General features: G+C 44.3%; 1 protein-coding gene across 1 annotated transcript in view; it reads right to left on the bottom strand.

Moving 5' to 3' along the window:
• The window catches only part of PDE3A (phosphodiesterase 3A), a 259,054-nt gene extending 237,467 nt beyond the window's left edge, over positions 1 to 21,587 (bottom strand). The window contains exon 1 of the mRNA XM_041118210.1: positions 21,156 to 21,587. Within this exon, the coding sequence (XP_040974144.1) occupies positions 21,156 to 21,470 (315 nt within the window). The 5' untranslated portion in view covers positions 21,471 to 21,587. The remainder of the gene's footprint in view (positions 1 to 21,155) is intronic.
• Positions 21,588 to 22,425: the final 838 nt, after the last annotated feature.

Genomic DNA, 22,425 nt, shown 5'->3' with positions numbered 1-22,425 from the left:
AGGGAATAAGTGTTAGGGGCCCAACAGTCCTATGCCCCCTTGCAGTGTGCTTTTAATTATCAGGGAAAAACCCAAAGAAATGTCTTGGGCTCCCCATGACACCAGATCACTTGTGACACAGCAGAAGATGCCCCTTAACCACAGACTGCTGCAAAAACCTCCGACTCCTTTAAATGCTGGAGCCAAAGCTGCATTTCAACACTACAGAAACAGTTGTCCCTCATTCTTTCCCCTCTCTCCACAATTTAGCCTTTTACAATATATTTAGAAGATAAATCAATGTTTGAAAACATCAATCTCATCATTAAATGTTAAGATCACAGGAGAAAAACATAAAAAGCCCCAATGTGAAGTCTTTCAGTTAGTCCTCACCTAGCATTCTTTTCCAATCTACGTGCTCAGTACAGGCTAGAAGGAAACTCAAGGTTACACTTCTTGCAAACGTTTTTCTGTCTTGCATTATCAGCCACTATTATTACCTACAGATCCATTCAGAAACAGCATTTGAATCGTTTTTCAAGAGGGTAAATTCCTTTTAATCAAGTCAGGTCATGGATGATGTTAACCAGATTTGTTTTTATTTCTAGTCACTCTTCAAATTATTAATATCATTCCCTGCAGATAAATGGTGTTTGTGGTTTGCGATACACATTGAGGAAGAAGGCTTATTAGCACAAGGCATTCATAGTCTTTTTGCTAGCAAGAAATGGGAAACTCCTCTGGGCAGCAGAAAGCAGAGCATCCACTTCAGTAGTATTTTCTTTTTTTTCTTTTTTTTTTTCTTTTCCTCTTTTCCTTTTTTCCTTTTTTCACCTGATAAAGGCCTTTGGCTGCATTTCCTTAATTCCTATTTTTGACAGACAACTGAAGCGGGAATGTTATTAAACAGTTAGAAAAATCCTTTCTAACAACAAAGACAAAAATAATTGAATGCAAGAAAGGTTTAGGGACTCTCAGGGTCCTAAGCAAAGTGTCACCCTCGGGCAGCTGAAGTTTGACAAGATAAACCTGCAATGTTTTAAGCGCCAGATTCAAACCCTTGGTCCACCAGGTGTTTTCCAGGTGACTTCGCTTAAACCACGTATCTCCATTTCACCGGTTAGATATGGTGCCTGAACATTTTTCTCCCATAGCATTGTTAGGAGTTCAGATGTTTAGGAGTTGGAAACAGTTACGACGTAGAGAGGGTAAAGTTATTCTTTTTGCCTCCTTTGCCTAGCTGTACAAAAGCGGGTGCTCTACCCAAAGAGCTGCGGCAGAGTCAGCTCGGCAGGGACTGACCCAGGCTGGGGCGCGCCACCTCCGCCGCCGCCACACGGAGCGCGCCAGGCAAGCGCACCACGTTTGCCCGATCTTACGGCCCTTGGTGGAGGCAGCATCAATATCCTTCAGCTTCAGTACATCTTACAGTTAAACGCCAAGTCAAATCCTTTCCCCGGCCCCCAGCGGCACTTTTTAGATACAGTTTTATACACCAGGTCAAAAATCAGTTAAGCATTTGACAAGAGAAAAGAAAAACATCTAAAGCAAACAAAACCCCCAATGTCAACAGAAATGGAGGAGGGGAGAAACAGTAATTTAAAAGTGACCCCGGGGGGGGGAGAAGTCAGTCTGATTTTCTTTGGATATAGTTGGGCAGGAAATCGTTGAGGTGGGTTAAAATACCTTTCTTGTACATGCTTTACAAAGAATTTCCTCTGATTACTAGAATAATATTTGTTTTCATGTCAATCTTGATAAATTACAGCTGTGGTGCTTTATTTCCTCTCACCCCTCTCCTTATTTTCATCTATTAATAGGCCTGCATGTATCCACACATCAATTAAAAATATACATATATACTTATTCTATATATAAACACTTCCATTTTGCCACCAAATTCCCTACATAACATCATCCTGGTCCTGAAATGCGTCATTTGCACTTATGCTACCGAGCTCACAGCACAACCCTGCTCTCCCCCTTCTGAGCCCAGGATCCCGTGGATGTCCTAGACTGCACAGAGCCCCACGCACCGGGGAGAGCCAGGGGTGACGAGGAGGTAATTCAATTAACAGCCCCACACCCAGTGCAGACTCACAAGTGGAAGTGCCAGAACGAGAGAAGCATAAGCCTGAGCAATACCGTGCGTTTGGTTGTGGTTTTTTCCTTCTGCTTCCCCAGTTCAGAGGGAGGAAGGTGAGATCTGAAGAAGCTTTACTATAATTCAGAGCTATTCAATTTTGCAATTTCAAAGCTATAGAAGTCTCTGGAAGTAGTTTTAACCAGGTATTTTAAGCCACCAATATGGTCAGCATTACTTCCAAATGACATTCTCCAGTAGTTTCACTGGTGAATTTTGGAGTCCAGCATAGGAAGAAAGGGATTTATTCTTCAAGTTCAATATACCAAAATTCACATTTTTTAAATCATTTGACTTACAGGAGAATTATGAAAATCTTAGTTCTTGTAACAGCTTACTTGCCCCAGGTGTCACCTACCTACTTAAAATACAACTCTGAACTAGTTCTCAGGCCCGAACTCAACATGCTTTCCAGACTCCAAGGAGAAACTGGAGACCAGACTGCACTGCCATAGCCCACTGAGTTTCATCAACTGATCAAGTCTAGAAACATTTTCTGATTTGAAGTTTTTCTTAAAGCCTCTGACAGTCACAACAGCTGCTTTATTTCTACGCTGAGCAGCATTAACAAGAGAGTTATTTCCTTTCTTTAAGAGGATTTAGCACAAATGTAAAAGAGGACTTTTATTACAGGTCCCACTAACCAGTTAGTTCTTAACAAAGCAGGTAGATACCGTTTTGAAAACAAGACTCCCTTCCCAGAAAGTTACCTGGAGGCATCTGACCTATTCCTACTGACAGGCAATGCATTCAAAGGTCTCCCCCAGGAAAGATTATCTCCTGGAGTTGATTAGGCAATTTTACAGCTTGCATGCTGAGATTTTAACAGCCTTTAAGAACCATCCAGTTAGTTCAGACTGAAATTACTTCAAAAAGGAAAAGAAAAAATAAACCAAAAAAACCCACGAACTGAAAATGAGTGTATTAAAAACCAAGCAGACAAGAACTACTGGGCTGGGTGGTGGGGCATAATGTGCAGAATATGCTGTACCCTACAGGCACCCATCCCCAGGCCCTTCCTCCTGCGGGAGCTCTCTCCCAAGCCCAATGCTGCTAATTCACGTGAGCAAGGGTGGGGAGGTCTGGCCCTCCAGTGCTCTGTCATGTCCTTCAAACTGCTGTCTCTTATCTGGCTGCTAAGGAACCACCCTACACACAAAGCCTAACAACTCCCAGTCACTTCATCTCACGCCACATAGCACTCTTTTGGCAGCCATAAAAACATTAAGCTAACAAGTGGACTTGATAAATCAACTTGTAGCTTGGGCAAAACGAAGAGCAATTACGAGCCTACCTGGGACTTGAACACCATCATTCAAGGGGAAGAAGAAAAAAAAAAAAAAAAAGTCTGCCACCAATCACAACCTGATAACGCAAACCAAACAGCATAGCAACCGCTGGATCAGAGAAGGGCAACAGCAAAAGAGACGCAAGAAATCTGATCTGTTCTTCAGTAATCCTGTCTAAGGGCAGGCACCTAGACTGCAAGCTCCTGGCTCCAGAGTAACATTAACGTTGTACATCAGGCACTGAGCGGAACATAAACGGGGCTTACTGGTTGGGCTCTACATCGCAACGGTGAGAGGAGCTGACGCTGCACCAGGACGCTGGGCAGCAGCTGGGGGGAGACAGCCCGCAAGCAGATGTAAGCAGTGGAGGTGCGGGTGGGGGGGAAACACTGGCAGCTACGACTATGCTTGCTTAAGAAAACACAGGTGTCTAGACCCGCTTGGAAAAACATCTAAAAGGCTATTCTAGAAGAACCTCTCACGTACACACATGAAATTTCTCTAGATAGCTTGTTGCGGTGCTTTACTACCATTATTGTTAGAAAACTTTTCCCTAATATCCAACCAAGCCTTCTTTTCCTACAAAACAAATAAGATTAAAAGAAATCAGCTACCAGCAGACATGGAGCACACCATTCTTTTCTGGTATCTTCTGACATATCAAAAAAAGACATGGTTTTTGTTCACAGCCATTTCTGCCCTCTAGTCTTCTCAAAGAACGTTGGGTTTATGTACAAAGCAGGGAGGCGCTGTAAAGTACGAGAAGCATTCAGATGGAACTCTGCACTTCCAGGCTTCATCCAGCAGAGACCGGATGCGATGCATTTGGCCTCCACGGCAAACAAGGGAAGAGTGGGAACCACACTTCCCTTCAAACTGAATTTTATCCAAATACTTCTGCAGACTCATTCTGCACTAGCTGAAGCTAGCTGGTCTCAGGTAAATCACACAGCTGAAGCAAGGAAGTTAGATGGGACAAAAGAAGAACACAGCACTAATTCACCTCACTCGATTTAGTATTTCAGTTGCCTCAAGTATGGCCAACAAGATATAGTCCACCCAACAGGAAGAGCTCTCAGGCCTTCCCTCACTCTCAGCTTCCTAGAAACCTAGAGAGATGTATGGCAACCCTTTAACGTGGAAGACAGCAGCTCAAAGAAGCTCACCATTAAAACAGAGCTAACGATTTCAGAACCCACCTTCTAACCATGTCTCTGGCCCAGCAAGAAATAACGCTAGCTTCTACAGCTTTTCCACAACACCATTTAATATGAAAGCTAACACAGGATTAATCTGTCAGCACATTCATTCTTGTGAGAGTCCAAATGCCCTTATTGCCCACCCAGCTCAGCACAAGTTGAATACGTGATACACCTCATAACGTCAGGCCAGAAGCCTACAGGGTTTTCTAAAAGTAAGCAGAACAATACAAATGCTAAGCAAGATTGGCAGAAGGGACACCAATTTGCCCTTTGATATTCAAACACCGAAGGAACAGAAGATTTCAATACTGGCAGCTCTGTTTGGAAGTATCTGACAAACCCACTTAATAAAACCCACTGGCCCGAGGAAACGGGTTTTCTTGCAGCATTACTGCTCTCCAAAACGATGCAAAAGTACAAGAACAGAAATAGAGGATGAGTGGAGATGGCAGTTCTGAAATCTTACCAAGAGTTAATAAAAAGAACTATGCCATCTCAGGAACCTGAGGAGCACAGTAAGTGCTACCATCGCAGGAGCACAGCCCTGGGACTTTAAATCCAAGGTAACGACTCCACTTCCCGGCCAACGAGCCACTTGCAGAATATCAATCCCGCCTACAACTGCTCAACGCAGGATGCTTCCCACTGCTACCAGACGAGGGAAAGGGACCAAAGACCAGTGCATGGGAGCTGTCTCTCCAGGTCACTAAGCAGCAGTTCACGGTGAAGATTTTTACCACAGCAAACATTAGAAGATACAAATGATCTTCTCAGCCAGATAGGGATTCTCTCCTATTTTCTTCTTCATTTTGTTGTTGTTTTGTTTCTCCGAAATGGTTACAATTTCAGTGGCAGTGCTAACAGCAGGCCTAAAAACTACACACATTCAAGAAGCGGAAGTAAACAAATAAAGAATAAGATCTTGCTCATAAGCCAACCCTAAAAGCTAATTCATTGCTTCCTATTTCAAATTGGTACGTGCTCACATCAGGAATGAGCTTGGCATATCGTACTTGCTGGGAAAAATAATACACACAGGGAAAAAGTACAAGACACTCACTGGTACATGGATCAGTTAAAGATCTAAACCACAATGTCTCGACTAACTACATGCCTAGGTAATTACAGTAACAGTTTAAAGGAAAACAGAAATTGTTTCAATTACACATTCAACAGTAACAGGGAAGAAACAGTGTTCAGAATATTAGAAATCATTTCCAGGACAAAAAGCTCTGCCCACCTGCAAAGACGAAATGCAGGCATTTCATTTATAAAAGAATTTTGCCCGTACATACTACGTATTGTAGCAAAAATCAAGATGAATTTTCTAAGCAGAAAACCCTACTGCAGCTGCACAGACAAAAGCATATGTCTTAGCACGCACCGAGAATCACAGGCACCTCTCCCAAGGCCAATATCAAAACTGCTATGAAGACCCTTTCATCTGACTGCTGGCAAGTCTTTCCCAACAGGCGCTGAGCTCTCTCTCCTGTTGTTGCACATGCATTTCAATATTCACCACCCCCTGGGCTGAACTGAATTAAGACTGAAGGAAGTTTTCTTTCCAGCAGTATGATAGAGGGACTTCAGCTGCCAACAGCAAATGTGAAATAAGAGTGCTGGGTGTGCCAAGCAGGGCACTGCTTGAAGAGCCTTGACAGCAATGGCAGGGAATCCTGTGGGACTCTCAGAGCCAGAGGCTGGGTAAAATGAATATATACACAGGACAGAACAAATCCACAGTGTTCAATCAGTTACTAACTTTCTGTTTCCAGAAAGCTGAATTAAAGAGGGACTCCCCGCCAGAACCACCTACCATAAAACCCATTATGAACAGACGGACTTCTGCTATGAAGTTCAGACCCTGCTCTTTAAAAGTCTGGGTAAATTTTAGATCCAAGTACCAGAAAACTGAATTATGATTTCACATGTCTGATACAATTTCTTTCCAGCCATCACACGCTGTAGCTGAAAAATATTTCCTCTTCTTTGTAAACTGCTTTGATTATGAGCACCATATAACATCTAGGGACATTTGGTGCAGTGAAAGATCTCACAGCAAGGCTACCGTTAAATCTTTGCTGAGAAACAAGGCAAGCCATCTGTTTTACATTGTCTTTGAAATAATTAACTGATTTATGCATTACCAAAGTGAAAATTAATTTTATTCTACTGTGAGAAAGTTTGGGAAAAGTGGAAGTCTTTAGTAATCTTTACAATGAAAAAAAAAAAAGAAAAAAGAAAAAAGAGAAGTCAAGATTAGGCCAGACAAAGAGCCAGTTCCCACAAAAGGCATGATGGAGCTGTGCCAAATGCTTCTAAGAACAGAGCATTTTTTGGTTGTTTATTTGGAGCCAAATTTCTTATGCCTTCATTCTCTCTTTTATGGGTATTAATAAGATTTCCACATAAATCTGTCTCTACTTAGTCATCTTCACCACTGTCAGACTTCAGAGTCCTTCGTGAAGAAGGATTGCCAACACAAATGTTTATGATGTCACACGAGCCGCACTATCACTCCAGCCATCACTCAGAACAAACAGTCCCAAAAGGTGAAAGGCCACTACAGTCTATGGAAAGCAAGGGATTAAAAGAGATATATATAATCTCATTAGAATTAAGAGACTCTGAAAAGAGGGAGAGGGGGGAAATAATAGTGGTAATCGACTAAATGCATTTCTTGATTTGGTGTTAACAAATGAAAAACTAGTGAGCATCTTTCTCCAATTAATACATATTCTTAAGACAGACTTCACACACTAACTGGAAATTTTACCTGTGCTTATCTGAAACTGCCTTTCTTTGATTCTTATTCTATCTATTTTACAAGCCCTTCACATTCATATCACATACTGTGACCAGAGCATATCTGTCATTGATGTATGGAAATTTCCTCCAAGGTACTAACAAATTTTTGCATTCAAACTTTTGCATTTAGAGCCACATGACTCTATCATCCCTTAAAATCTGAGGTAGCATCTCCATAGACTCAAACTCATGGAAGGATCTCTCCAGCTCAGCAAACAAATGTCCACCCCCCCAAAACAAACAAACAAAACCAAAATCAAACCAACGAAAAAAATGACCAGATGTTCTTGAATCTGGTTGAAGGGAAATAAGTGATGAGTTAAGGAAAAAATATATCACCAGACAAAACTGTAGTGTTTCTTGGGCATCAGTCACAGTCTGAAACAAATCTGATCCACCTTTCTTAGACACGGAAGCAGAATCAAGTGACCAATGCCCACCCTGAACTTGTTTGGCCTGTCTTCCATGAGAGAGGAAAGGGGTCTCAGATTTGCTGGGCTAGAAGATAGGGAATGATGCAGGAATAATCAGCTCATTGATGTAAACTCTCCTAGCTCAAAAAGGAACATTTGACCATTCACTGCATCTCAGAAGAGTGGCACTAAGCTGTTAACTCAAAGCATGGGGGCATCGATACCACAACATTTCTCCTAAGTTTGTTTTTTCTTAAATAAACACTTGGGGGAAAAAAACAAACAAAAAAACCCCACAAAAACAAACAAAAAAACCCCACAAAAAACCCCACCACCTTTACATACATCCAAGAAGTTAGATATATAAAATTTCACTAAAAACATCTGAGAATGCAAATTCAAGCATTCAAAAGATAGCGTACAACATAATTATGCTTACAAACACTGATCCACTGTTTTAGATAGCAATCCATTAAGATAACAGGAAAGATAGAAAGCAACTTTCTGGGCTATCAAGTTTCTGCCTGAAGTTTTCATCTCCTTAACCTGCTATTATGAATGATTACGACAATCTGATCGTTACTTTTATCTCAGTTCTAAAAACCTTAACCAAATAAAAGACCCAGGGGCCCCTAGGCCAAGTTCTCATGAGTACACTGAATGACTGTAAAGGAAGCTGTTTTGTCACCGCTCCTACTAGCTAAGGATTTGGGCTGGGTTTTTTAAATGCACATCAGTAATTTTGCAATACACTGACTTCAGTTTAAAAATCAACATTTTCCTCAGCATCATGTTTCCACTTTCATTTGAGAAGAGACAATATATAACGCAAATCAGAACATGAAATAAGCACACATATTTGCAGCCGCAAATTCCCTTCCATTAAGGAGCTGTACTAATTCATGGCCAAGAATTTTATCATTTTTGATCACAGATCAGTTACAGTTTCCAAAAGAATAATAAAATCTAAACATGACAGCATGTCCAGGCTTGAACATAGAATTTAAAATTCTGTGTTTCCAAAGTCTGCTCGAGTGGCAGATCACAGCGCAACAAGTCAGGAAATCTTAAGGTTAATCTTAAGGATCTTCTCTCTTGTCTATGTATAATACAAAAGCAAAAGAAGATTCTAGATCCAAGGATGATAGCAGCTAAAATATTGGAATGATAAACATTGAATCTATGCCTCCACTTGCTATCCACAAGTATATACCATCCATTAACCCTGAATAAGAACATCACATGTTTTAGGACTAGATTTATATACCACAGACATCAGAAGAGTAAGCTGAAATGAAGAGTGGATAGATTTAAGAGGAAGGAGATAGACAATCTATCTTTACTACTTCACTTAAAAATGTTCAAGAACTCTCCAAGAAACTTTTGGGTTTGCCATCTCTCTCTGTCTCACCACATCACAGGTATCAGAAAGCTAGGTTTAGATGTCCTCAATTTCAGTTAAGCCCCGGTGCCTAGTATTTCCTCTTAGCTGGCTCTAACTCCAAAGGGGCCTTGCCAAGAGGAAACAACAGGCTTGGATCCTCAAGCGGAATTTAAGCTGGAATATGTGCTTTAGTGCCAGCACTAAAGCTGATGCTGGCACCCCAGTCCATCTAATTGTTGCACTATTATCCCATGCTCCTCTATTACACCGCTTGACACAAACACGGCAAGCTTAGTAAGAATTAGCATTTTGTATTCTGCAGCCCAGAAGTCACTTTTCAATATCAATATGGCACAGACAGTATTTCTCTGCCACTGAACAGCTTTCTCAGTACGGTCTCTGTAATGAGGCATGTACAGAGCCAGTGCTGCCTGAAATAATCAAATTGTACACACCTGTTGGTATACCTGCCTGCTTCTGGGCAGTACTAAATGTGTTTGCTTCCCCACAAGTCAGAGGAAAGATGAATGCTCTGCAACTCTGAGCAGAAGTCTTTTACTGGAAAGGATAGGGCTCCCCTTCCACTCTGACCCGCCTTTTAACTTCTGAATCTCTAGCAGAGTCTTCATCGCAGCTCCGTTCCTCACAAGCATATGGGAAGTACAGCATTAAATCCTTTAATAGAAAATGTTTATTCATTTGCAGTTTTGTGTAACCAGTAGACAATTACAACTGCATTTAAGAATGGCACTTGCATATGAATTAAGCTGGTCTTAAAAAAAAAAACCTCAGTAATGGCATATTAATTACGCTGCAACATTTTGCCTCATACAGAATTCAGTATCAACAGAAATGCAGCAAATTTCAGGGAACTGTCGTAATAAATTTTCAGAGCTGTCTTAATAAATAACAAATACTAACTAGTCCACAGCTTCCCTGAGAATAGGTACATGGCAGCAATAACATATCCATTACACATAACAGAGTAAGTTTTACCAGCTAAAGCTCATCATCCTTATCTGTAAAAATTCGAGTCACCTATTTATTTCCATTGGTCTTATCACACTTCTAACCAGCCAGAGCTCCATGCTGAACAAACCCCCATTTATGCCCACAAGAATGACACCAGCTCAGGCTGCACAGGGACCTCATCAGCTCCTTCTGCCCAGCCAGCCCAGAGCTCCATGTCACAGCTACAGCTAGCGGCAAGTCAGTCTAGGCACCAAAGATACCATGTAAAGCACCTATATGGCTTTGCACCTCTAGAATAGAGTTGTAGCACCGAGTTCCAGTTTGAATATTGGAACACATGCATTTGTAAGACACGAGTATTTATTTGTTGATCAAAATCACTGCTCAAGTATTTACAAACAAAAGAAGAAAATTTTTCCAAAACTTGGCACACATTTGCAAGTCAAGAAAGAAAAAAAAAAGATTAGAAGTATAACAAATCAAAAGTCAAGCAATGGTTACAGAGACTGGCATATTAAGAAACATGACTGCCTGTGGAGACATCAGAAAATATTACTAAATACCTAGAAAGAACAGTGTCGTATGTAACTCAGCCTGCAGACTGTGCTGTCAGAGTCTAACGAAGAATTCTATCCCTCTAGGCTACACAATACTAATTTGAATGTGTATATACATACGTACACACTCACGGATATGGATATATAAAGATATATGTATGCGTGTGTGCACACACATCTATAAAAACATGCTACAAGGTCTCAGGTCACATTTCAAGCAGCACAACCAACATCAGCTTTGAATTACTTTCTTTAAAATAAGACAGAGAATGGTTAGCTGTTAAAAAAAAAAAAAAGCTCTCTGCAGATTTGTGCATGGGAACACACTCTCCTCCCGCACTAATGACTGAACTGAAAGGATCAGCCTGTTACCCTGGGAGGACTGAGGGTAACTAATTGAGGGTCACTCTCAATTCCCATTGAAGTCAGTGGAGGCAGGGAGGAGATTATCACTAATCACTACGAAAAGAACGTAAGAAAAATAGCATTTTTAACAAACCTTTACTTGTACAATATAAATTTTAAAATATCACTGAAAAACCTCCAGGAGAAGTTAAAGGCATTCATTGTCTCACAAGAATAAGATGCAGAGCTACGTCTCAGCACAAGTATTCCTGCAACAATCCCACTGACAGACTCAAACTAAAACTCCAGCCACATGTAAAATATCTTATCAGTTATCTTGCAATTATAAATGCTCCCAAACACACTTAAGTTCCTTATCAACACAAAATACAGTGACTAGACCTTGTCAAGAGTAACCTGTGGTTAGGATCACCAGTAAAACTGAAGAGAAAGGTACTCGAAAACTCTACCAGCATCCAACACTTTTTTGCCACTCACCAGGCAAGTATCAGGGGAAGGATTTCAGTATTACCAATATAGAAATAGCCCTGTCTGCATTGGGGGTGGGGATATGTGGTGGAAATGAAGCAGCATAGCCTACTCTGCAAGGAAACCCAAGTTAGATCTGTTAGCTCATGAGCTCTAACAGGCTACAATAAGAAAAAGACAGACAGACAGGAAGAAGCTCACAATAAAAGCACTTGAAACTGCATTAACAGAGGCAAGCATGGACACCACGGTTGTGCAGCCCTTTTTAATCTACACTTTTGCACAGAGGTCTGCACCTTTCTACAGCTGTCATTTCAATTGAGATTTAATACCTGAACATAGACAAGGTTTCACAAGTTTTACTCTGCAGGCAACAAAAAGCTTGGGCGAGCATATCTAGATTACTGCTCATAGAGGTGGAGAAAAAATTGCTTGGATGTAGCTTCTCAACCCATGCATCACCCTTTCCAAGTGCCTTCATCCATTGCTGCTCAGACAGCACACATAAATGCTCCTGAGGGTGCCTTTGCAGACTGTCACCTGAGTGACTTCATTGCCACCACAGGGCAGACAGCCCACCGCTCCGGCCTCTTCAGCGGCCCCACATTCTCATTTTAAGGTAAATTTGGGGTGTACGTTTTTGCTAAGGATCAGTATTTTTGTGTAACATAGGTAACAAAACATATTAATGTTCTGCCTATCCTCCATGACATTAAGGGCAAACATACACTGGTTTATTTAAAACTGTATAGCAAAAGTAAGGGCAAGAGACTAGCAGAAGTATCTGTACTCCAGGGAGAGGAACAACTTAGGTTATGGCTGGTGCCACGGCTGCAACTCCAGCATACAGAGATGCTAGCAAGGTATCATCAACCCGCTGGGAGTGCAGTAATTCAAAAAACAGTTAACCTTCGGCATTCAGACACTCAATTCTTTCCCCTTCTGGAATTAATTTCAGACAAATTTACTTACTTGCTTATGGACAAATTTATGCAAACATCAGTCAGAAGGATACTGCTCAGAACAAGTAACGTTCAGTTTTGAGGTTTAGTAATAATTCTTCTCCTACATTATTATCATTTACACAAAGAAAACCAGTCTGCAAGCTTATTCAAAGAATCAAGAAGCTTCTTTAAAACAAAAAATAAATCCAACAACCATCAGTGACTTGATCCTCAAAGCAGAGCAAGTGATACGGCTTTCCAGCAGACATCATATTTCACACAGCTTTTAATGAAGCTGAGGTACTTCTAAGAGGACCAACCAGTCTAAGAGGAATGGTTGCTTTTTAAACCGTCACCAAGGTCTGTCTCAGGAGTTCAGCAACCATCAGAAAAGCATCCGGAGTATATCTGAAAGGCATCACTCCTACAGAGTTAGGCAGACAAAAATCCCATTAAAAACGTTTAATGATGCAGGATATAATTTTACTTTATTTTAAAATTCAAAGCATAAATTCTTACTACAAAACAGAGCCAACTTAAGCAACGTACAAAATACAAAATGCAAGTAAGTCACTTTAACCCCGCGTATTTCACTGGTGGGTTAAGGGTGTTAGACAAGGAGGCCTCAGCTATGCTCTGAGCTATTTCTGATATGTGGAGGTTTCGTATTTTTCCAGCCTTGTGCAGGGGGAGAAGGAGAGCCTTTAGCTGTATCGACGCTCATAAATATCTTCTCCCTAATTGTTTTCAGTAGTTAATTGCAGTAAAAATATGAACACGGTCATGCAGCGATAGGTCCTGGTCAGTGGACTCTTCAGATAAAACAGTGAGATCCCTAAAGCATACCACAACAGAGTAACCAACTGGGAAATTTCTTCCTACCTAGTATCAGATTAAAAAAAAATAAAGCCAGTTTTTCTAATCCTCAACCTACTTGACATAAGAAACCTCTAAACTTCAATAAATAATAAATACAAATGTCTAAGGATTTTAGAAATAGCTCCACTTATACCTTGTGACACACATGTTCTACTATCAGCGTGTATTTCTATCTCGCACATCCAGACTTCTTCCTAGCAGTTTAAAACTAAAGGGTTGGGGTTTGGGGGGTATGGTTTTGTCTCTCCCCCCCCCTCCCCCCCCCCCCAAATTCCCTTCTATTCTTCCATTTTTAGGAAAATACCTATTCAGTACTCCTCAGTCAGGTCTACTTTCGCATATCTTTCCAGTTTCTTCTTAGATGATGATCAGAGGTTTGGGCTATCTGTAGACCCCAACCATTCATTCTGTCTGACAAAAAGTCACTACAGCACTCCATACCGGGACTTCGCAAATCTAATTTCGCTATAATACTTCACATACAGAGACTTTTTCGGTGACCAGCACTGCCAGCTGACACAGTGTCTTTTTCCTGACAGATTCCAAAATTAACAATGTAATTTCACCAACCAAACCCTTCTAGCCGATATGCTTCCTGCGCTGTACATTCTACCTTTCCTTCGGCAACCCTTAGGGCGGCATTAGGAAACCATCCACCTGCCTCCTGTGTTCAACAGGAACGAAGAACCATTTGCCTCATCAGCACATTCTGCTACTGCGCTCTTCCTGTGGCATTTCCCATTTTATTGATAAATAGTTATATGCGTGACTAGAGTCATGAGGTTCCACAATACATAAAGCAATGGTGACTTAGTGTATTTTTCCAGATTCTTGACAGATCCGGATGCAGCTGCTTCTTTGTACCGCCATCTCCAGTTACGCTCGTAATCGGCATTTCGAAGGCCAAAGCCTACTACCGCTCTTCTTCCAATTATTTTTTTGTTAGCGCCCCCAAAGAGCTCAGCTTAGAGAGGCGGCGTCTTCTTTCACGGCAGGTTCGTTGACCTGCCCCTACCCCACCGCGCTCACCAAGTCTTCCGCCACAGGCAAAACGTTCCAGCCCCCTCCTCAGCCCCGCGCCCAGCCTCACCCCCGACGGACCGAAGCGAAGGGCTCGGAGAAGCCAGAAGCGCAACTAGAACCGCAGCGCATAGACAGGAAAACGTGAAAAAACCATAAAATAGAATTCAAATAAAAGAAAGGCGCAGTTAAGTACCACGGACAGATTTTGTTTATTACGCTCTTAAGGCGGCGAGTGCCGGCGCAGAACAGGGGCTCTCGTGCCCTCTAGGGGTCCGGCCCCGCCACCGCCGGCCCCGCCCTCGGCCCCGGCCCCGCCCCCCGGCCCCGCCCCGCCCCGGGGCTGCGCGCGCCCACCCCCGGTTTTGAGGGGGGGGGGGGGGCGCGGACGCATAGCACTGCCGCAGCACAATAGGAGTAATGATAAGAATAAATAACGAGAGGCTTGTAACAATTCCATACGCCCACACCGAGGGAGAAGCAAAGCAGCTCGAACTCTGCGTTACAAGAAAGTAAAAGCTTGATCAAGGGGTGCGGCAGTTCTTCCTCTCCCAACCTCACTTCATCTCCAAAAACACGTCAGGAAGAAAAGCACTGATATTCCCCACAAGGTAAAACGTAGACACACATCACATTTTATGTCTTTTTTTTTTTTTTTTTTGCTATTTCTCAAATCGTTACCCCTGCTGCAGAGAACTCCTGATGCTACCAGTGTACTTGCAGCAGGGCTTAGAGCAAACCAAGTTAAAAAAAAAAAACAAAAACAAGAAAACCCCCCAAAACCCCCAAAAACAAACCAACCAAGCAAAAACCTGAAAAACTACATAGACCAAAGGAGAGGCATTTATTTCTGAGTGACACGCTGACTAACACAGAAGAGACTCTGAGGAAAGGGTTTGGTAATTCATCGAGAAACTTTTTCAAAACTACGCAGAGAAGAAAAAAATGCACACAAAGAAAAACCTGACTTCCACTTTGTTATCTGAACCTTTACATTTATTTCCTTATCCGTCAAGCGGTATGCTACAAGCTGTACATCTCCCATTAGATTACCTAAGTAAATCACAGCAACTGGCTCAAAGCTTTAATTACAGCTTTTTATTCTCAGACCATTTAGGATGCAGTCAGCTCACCCCCATTTTGAGCCCTGCGGTTTGCAAGCACCAGAACCCAGCAACCTTTCCACTTCCAGGCTGGGATTATTTTTTTTTATATTAGTTTTTAAAGAAAAAAAAACCCAGCAATATTCCTTCAATTTGCAAAATACAGCTATGTCTCAGTCTCTTGCAAAAAAGAGTTGGAACGTAAGCACACTAACAGCAGATTAGGACAAATTCATACAAATGTCGCAGTTAACGTCCAAAACATCATGTGTCACTGTTTTTCCCCTCCAGCCCCCAACAAGCTTCTCAAAACACATTTCATACACAGGATCACTGTTCTGGCTGTTTATTTAATTAACATGACAACCCAGCGTACACAGGATTTCTTTCAGTTCCCCAGCTTTGCATTTTCACACTTCAGGCAGAAAGAGCAGAAAGTCACTACTGTATTTTACTTTTTTTGCCAATATGCCATAATATACATTTCTTGATTTAACCAATTGACAAAAATAGATTCTAAACCAATCGTGAGAGTTTCAGCAGCAGTTTTTACATTTTTGTGAAGTTGAAAGAAAAAGGAAAAAAAAAAAAAATCTAAGTAGAGCGGGTTTGCGTCAATGAAGCCATGCAAAAGAAAATAAAGTATTACATCTGGAATCCCTGGGTGATTTTTCCTGGAGCCTTACTTAAATATTTTACACGGTTGTGTTTCAGCAAGTCACCAGATGACATAACTCCTCAGTATTCCTCGGTTTCTAGTGACCTAAATGCTAATGCCAGTAAACCTTATCAGAGTAATTACAGCTCAATAAAGCTTATTAGCAGAAGGAGGTATATGGTATACAACACCGCATGTCTAATAGGAGACCATAACTTCTGACATACATGAAGTTCAATATCTAAATTTAATTGCCTTCTCCTCTGCAAAATTTTAAATCTCTGTATGTTGCACTCTGATCTCTCCTATTTTCAGGCCAGAGGGCAGGATAAGTAATATTAAAAATCAGTTATAACATAAGGGACATCTGTCCTTTTTTTAGGGCAGAATGATAGAGAACCAGGAAAGGGGGGGGGGGGGGGGGGGGGGGGGGAGGCAACATATTCCTGCCACTTACAAAGCTCTCACTGTCAAACAATGAGAAGAACAGATAAAGCCTTAATTTTCCCTTGAAAAAAACCCAACAAATACATTTCTTTCCCTCCTCCATTTCTTAGATCTTATCGCTGAAGAGATATCTTTGACCATGTGAACTGTTACAGTATTGTCTTCTCAACTCTGCAGACAGGCAGCGATAACGACAGTCCCGGCTCACAACTTTCCCAGGCTACAGACTGGGAACAGGCAGAGTCACCATCCAGAACCCCATGAAAAATGGTCAAATTGAGCAAAAACCCCTCCGCAGCCTCTGGAGGAGGACAGAGGAGTCTGGCACCAAAGCTACTTATCTGAAAAAATAACTTTTTAAAAGGAGAAACAGGCAGGGAAAGATGTGGCAGCGCAAACCAGCTACCAAGTCTCAAACCAATTAAAAATAAGTGACAGCCCCTCAGATGTCCCTCAGCGAGGCAAACAGCTTTCTACTTCTCCAACCGCTCAGAAGGAGGAAAAGAGCAAAGAGAAAGAAGGAAAGAAAATGGGTAGAAAACCTCTCTGCCCCAGGAGCCAGAGGACACGGGTGGGAGGTCGCACATGGAGCTGCTGGCCTGGCAGCTGGAGACGGCGGAGCTGCAGGAGAAACTCCTGCGTCCTGGTGCTACCTCCTGCACGGATCGGGGCTTTTCAGCAGGGCAGGACGCAGCACCTCGCTAGTGCCTTCTCCTACGGGGTTGTGTCACCCACTGCTTTGGGAACGAGAAAGTACTTCAAACCCTGATGCATGCTGTACCTGTCACAGTGTTCTGACTAAGGAGAAAAGAAATCTAAAAAGGCTAAGCAAATTGAACTACTTGCAGCAGCTGCTCTAGCTCATTTAACACACACTTGTCATGAATCCAAGTTAACTGAAAGCTTCCCATTCCCCCCAAACAAAACAAACAAGAAGCAAGGCTTAAAAGAAAAATGGGGAGTCTTTGGCATAGTTTAAAATTGTCCAGCCCTACTATCTCCTGTGGAGTATTTTACCCACCAAGGCAAAATCATTCCTTTGGACTGTTGTATGTCAAGATTAACACACAGAGGCACAAGCTCCGAAGCACACGGGCCATATATTTCAGTGGGAAACACCATGACATAGAACCCGTTTCTGCCCCGTCCCCCGCCTCCCCACCTCCTCTCCACGCTTGTAGAAAAAACTAAAATGTTTAAAGTGAAGAAGAAACTCCAAAAGTCATCATCTTGGTGGTACTTGTGCATTTACCACAAAAAAAAAAAAAAAAAGACTTCTTTTTTTCCATTCATTCACTGTCTTATCCATCCATTCACAATTTCTCTCCGCAGCCTCTCTCAAATCTGGGTGAGCTAGCCCTCAAGGAGGTGAGCATCCTCAGCCGGCATTGATGAAATCAGAGGGAGACAACACTCAGCTGGGAGCAGGATCAGGCTATTACAAAGCACACATTTCTCATTGAGATCTACACACACGCCAAACTGGAAGCTTTTAATCCAAAGAATTTGCCAAAGTTGAGGAAGAGAGAGACATATACAAAAATCAACCACAAAAAATAGAATTAAACGAGAAACTAGTAAAGAGCACTTTTAGCACCAAAAGAAACTGGTTTGATTTTTGATGGTGGGGGGTTTTTTTAATGAAATGGTTTTTCTTTTGAAATTCTTTTGGGAAATTATTAGAAACTAAGACAAAATGTTTCTGCAGAAGGAGTAATTTAGTGACATACGCATTTCCAGCTACTCCTACCAGCAGCTTAAACAGAAGTATACATTTAATTTTAAATATGCCAATACCTCTATCTGTGATATTAGTCTGCAATTCCTGGTACTGTCCTTTGTATCACAAGGCCACATAGATTCAATTCAGCATTCTACCAGGGAAAAATTCAGATAACTGAGATGTGTGTGACTAAAAAAAATAAATTCAGAAACTCTGACTTTTGTAGAATCTCATATCACAAATAGGCAGATAGGGATAGAATCACACTATGGAAAAATAAAAGCTTAATTAAGTGCTCAGTGATAGGAAAGATTACCCAAGAGGCAATGGGAAACATCTCTAAAACTTCACCTAATGCTACTCACCAAATGAAAGCATTTATTTCAAAGCAATAAAGTAGATCCATTTCCTGATGAAAATTATTGGCAGCTCCCAGACGTATTAACAAGGTATCTTTTGGACCAGAAACATTCAGGGTATGTTTTTTAAAAACAGGGGGTGAGGGAAGGCCTGGTTTTGTTTATAAAGCCCTCACCTCTATTTTTAACATGTTATATTTAAAAACTGCCCAAAAGAGAAACATTTACCTATGGTTTCTTTAAGTCTATGGGGAGCTGATTTTTGCTATAAACACAAACTTTGTTTGCTATAAAAGAGTCCCACTTCTCCCAGCATTTCTTCAAGGTCCTTACAGAGCTTTGTTTCAGTTTTTCCATTTTTCTATCTTGCTAACATTTATTTAAGAGGACAGCTTTTAGGGAGGGAAGTTCACATACACACAGCCACATTGTGCTTAAAAAAAAAAAAAAAAAAAAAAAAAAAAAAAAGACAAAAAGCCTCCCCAAACTCAAAAGTAGTCATCCATTTCTAATCACGCGGTGACGCAAGCAATACCAGATCTCGCTATTGATTAATAGTGAGTGAGAACAAAAGAAAGAGAAATTTGCCAAAATCCTGCAGCGGGTAAACTGTACGGTGGCCAGCTAACTCCAGTCCAGCTCCACAGCCTGGAAGCGGGAATTGCTTGGGGCAAAGCTGACCACTGTCCCCAAGTAGCACATCATTTCGGGGGGAAGAAATCTACCTTGTTATCCATCACCAGTTTAACATCCTGGTATACGTAGATGATCTGAATTCCCTCTATAAGAAAAGAGGACATGATCACAAACTAGTGAACTCTGTCTCCAAATGATTACATTTAGAGATGTCAACTAAAAAGTTGCTTTTATTTGAAGTGTGAGAGTGAGTGGAAATATGTTTTAAACCTTACAAGTTATTATTGTAAGAAACCATGAGAAATGCCTAGCATCATCAAGTAAGTATAAACAGTTTTAATTTCTCACCTTAGACATTGTATTTACAGATAATTCTTACACCCTTCTCTCTCTCTCAGTTCCTGCTGAAGTCAGAACTGGATCAGCTTTCTGCTTTTTCACACTGTATTTGCCTGGACACTGTGGTAAATATTTATTTTATCTAAACAAAAATGTTAAATAAATAAGTACGTTTGTTGTAAAATAAGCCTCAAGTATATAAGGTTGTCAGGCCCTCTTCTAGAAAATGTCACAACCAACCACAAAGGGATGTAATCAAACCATTTCCAGAAACAAACTAGCCACCCACACCATATGGTTAGATGCCATGACTTGGAAAATACTTAGCTGCTTATCCAGCAAGCAACCTGAAAGAAAACCTTTGCTGTACGGCAATATGCTTCAGTTGACCTCAGTGCACAGAGTAGTTTTCAATGCTAATTGAAAAAGAAAGCTTAACACCATTTGCCAGTTATTTTCCCCCAGGTTTCCCTTTCCACCGCTCAGCAAGGGTTGCGCTGACTTTCAATACACTCCGTTACACTCGACCCATCCAACGATTCTTTTGTGGGGCAATCTTAAGTCTCAAAAAAATTGAGAAAACGCTTCGAGCGCAGAACTAAGCCGACCTTGTGTCCATGGCAGGATTCTATACAGCTGTGCAGTAAAGATAATGCTGTTTGCCTTTTTTTTTTTTTTTTTTTTTTTTTTTTTTGAGGTGTGTATTTAAAAGAACGCATCGCTGGTAACAGACTAAGTTCTCGCTCATCCATTCAAATCACGGCCTCTTAAAGGAAGCAAAGCTGAGATAAATCGCGTGTGCCTCGTACCAGATCCCACAACCACAGCAGAGCGGGAACTATTGATTACACGCACAGGAACAGCCTTGGGGAGGCAAAGTGCAAAGAGGAGCACCGCGCTGTGCGGGCCAGCCTCAGAGGACACGCTATCACTCTGATAAGGGACTTCTCCCACAGAGGACAAGCTGCGTGGCTCGCTCACACACACCCCCCCTCCCCCCTTTAAAGCTTAAAGCAAGTTTAATAGGGCTAAGCTACCTTTCCAGGTAGCCGGGAAGTGATGCTGGGAAACCCGAGGGCTGTGCCGAGGGCAGGTTCCCACCAGCTCCGAGAGCCAAGCGGGTACCATCCGCCCCAACCTTCCGCCAGGCTTAAGAAAAGCAAGCGCTGGTGATGGCTGTGAAAGAAAAGCCAACCCCGAGCCCTCCGCCCGTCGCCCGCAGCCGGGGCAAGCCAGGCTGGGTCCGGAGAGCCCCGCTCCCCCCCGGCCCCGGCCCGGGGCGGCCGCCCGGGGCTCTCCGCGCCGCGGGGCGCCGGGGAAAGTCCGCGCCGTGTTCGGCCCCTCCAGCGGGGAGGGCACAGCTCCCCGCGCCTCCGCCGCCGCCGGCGGGACCCCCCCCCCCGCCGCCGGCAAAGTTTGGGACCCGTGTGTCGTCCTCCCCCCCCCCCCCCCAGCCCCTGCCCTACCTGCTCCCGGGGGATGCAGGGCAGCGAGGTCCGCCGGTGGGTCTTGCTGCTGCCGCCGCCCGACATCTCGGGGGAGATCATGGAGCTGGACCGCCGCCGCCGCCTGAGCACCGGGGCTTCGTCCGCGGCCGGGGGGGCGGCGGGAGGCTCCGCCGGCGGGGCGGCCCGCCGCGGGGGCCAGAGCCGGTCAGCGCAGCCGGCCAGGAGGATGCCCAGCAGCCCCAGCAGGTAGGCCAGGTAGGGCCGCCAGGACGCCGGGACCTTCTCCAAGGCGACGAGGGACGTGGTCCTGGCCGCGCTAGTCACGGCGAGCATGAGGACGCCCTGCCTCAGCTTCAGCACCAGCCATGTCACGGCGGCCAGGCAGCTCAGCACCACCCCCGTGGCGGCGAGGGAGAGCAAGTGATCCTCCCCCGCCGCCAGCGCCGTCTGCGCCACCGCTTCCCCCCCGCAGCAGGCGGCCAGCAGCAGCGCCGCCGTCCGCGGCCGCACGCCGCCGCGCAGCAGGTAGCGGCCCGCGCCGAAGAAGGCGCCGGCCAGGCCCAGGGGCACGGCGCCGGGGGGCAGCCAGCCCCAGCCCCAGCCCCGCGGCCCCGCGCCGCCCTCCGCCGCCAGCTCCCGGCCGCGCTCCCCCCGCACCAGCCTCACCACCAGGGCCAGCAGCACGGAGAGGGAGCCGGCGCACAGCGCCGAGGAAAGTTTCCGGCGGCGCCAGGTCCCCCGCGGCGGCGGCAGCGCGGCCCGGGAGCCCGGCCCCGGCCCCCCCCCCGCCTCCGCCGCCGCCGCCCCGCCGCCGCCCCGCGGGGTGCCGGGCTGCCGCCCCGCCGGCGGGCAGCGCCCGCTGCAGCCCGGGCTCCGCGCCTCGCCGCCGGCCATGGCCTCGACGGGCCTCCCCGCGCACCGCGGGCCCCCGCCCCGGGGCTTATTCGCAGCCGGGCAGGGGCCGGGAGCGACCCCTCCGGCGGCGGTCAGCGGCGGGCGGCCGGGGGGCGGCGGGCCGGGGGCGCTCCCCGCCGCAGCGCCGGCATTTCCTGCGGAGCGCGGAGCTCGCCCCCCGCTCGCCTCCTCCCCGAGCGCCCAGCGCCGCGCATGAAGGGCTGGGGAGCGCCTCGCCCCCTGCGCGACCACCCCGGGCCTGGGCCGGGGGGGGCGCAAATTCAAGATTTTTCAAAAAGTGCGAGAGAGGGAGAGACGCGGGGAAATCCTAAACGGTGTAAGAAAAGGGAGGGGGGGCGGGGGGGGGAGAGGCAGATGTACCACATCAGAAGTG

The sequence above is a fragment of the Aquila chrysaetos genome, chromosome 17 (genome assembly GCF_900496995.4).
Source record: "Aquila chrysaetos chrysaetos chromosome 17, bAquChr1.4, whole genome shotgun sequence".
In the NCBI taxonomy this organism is placed as follows: domain Eukaryota; kingdom Metazoa; phylum Chordata; class Aves; order Accipitriformes; family Accipitridae; genus Aquila; species Aquila chrysaetos.
The sequence above is the reverse complement of the archived record's forward strand: the minus strand, read 5'-3'. Positions and strand labels throughout refer to the sequence as shown.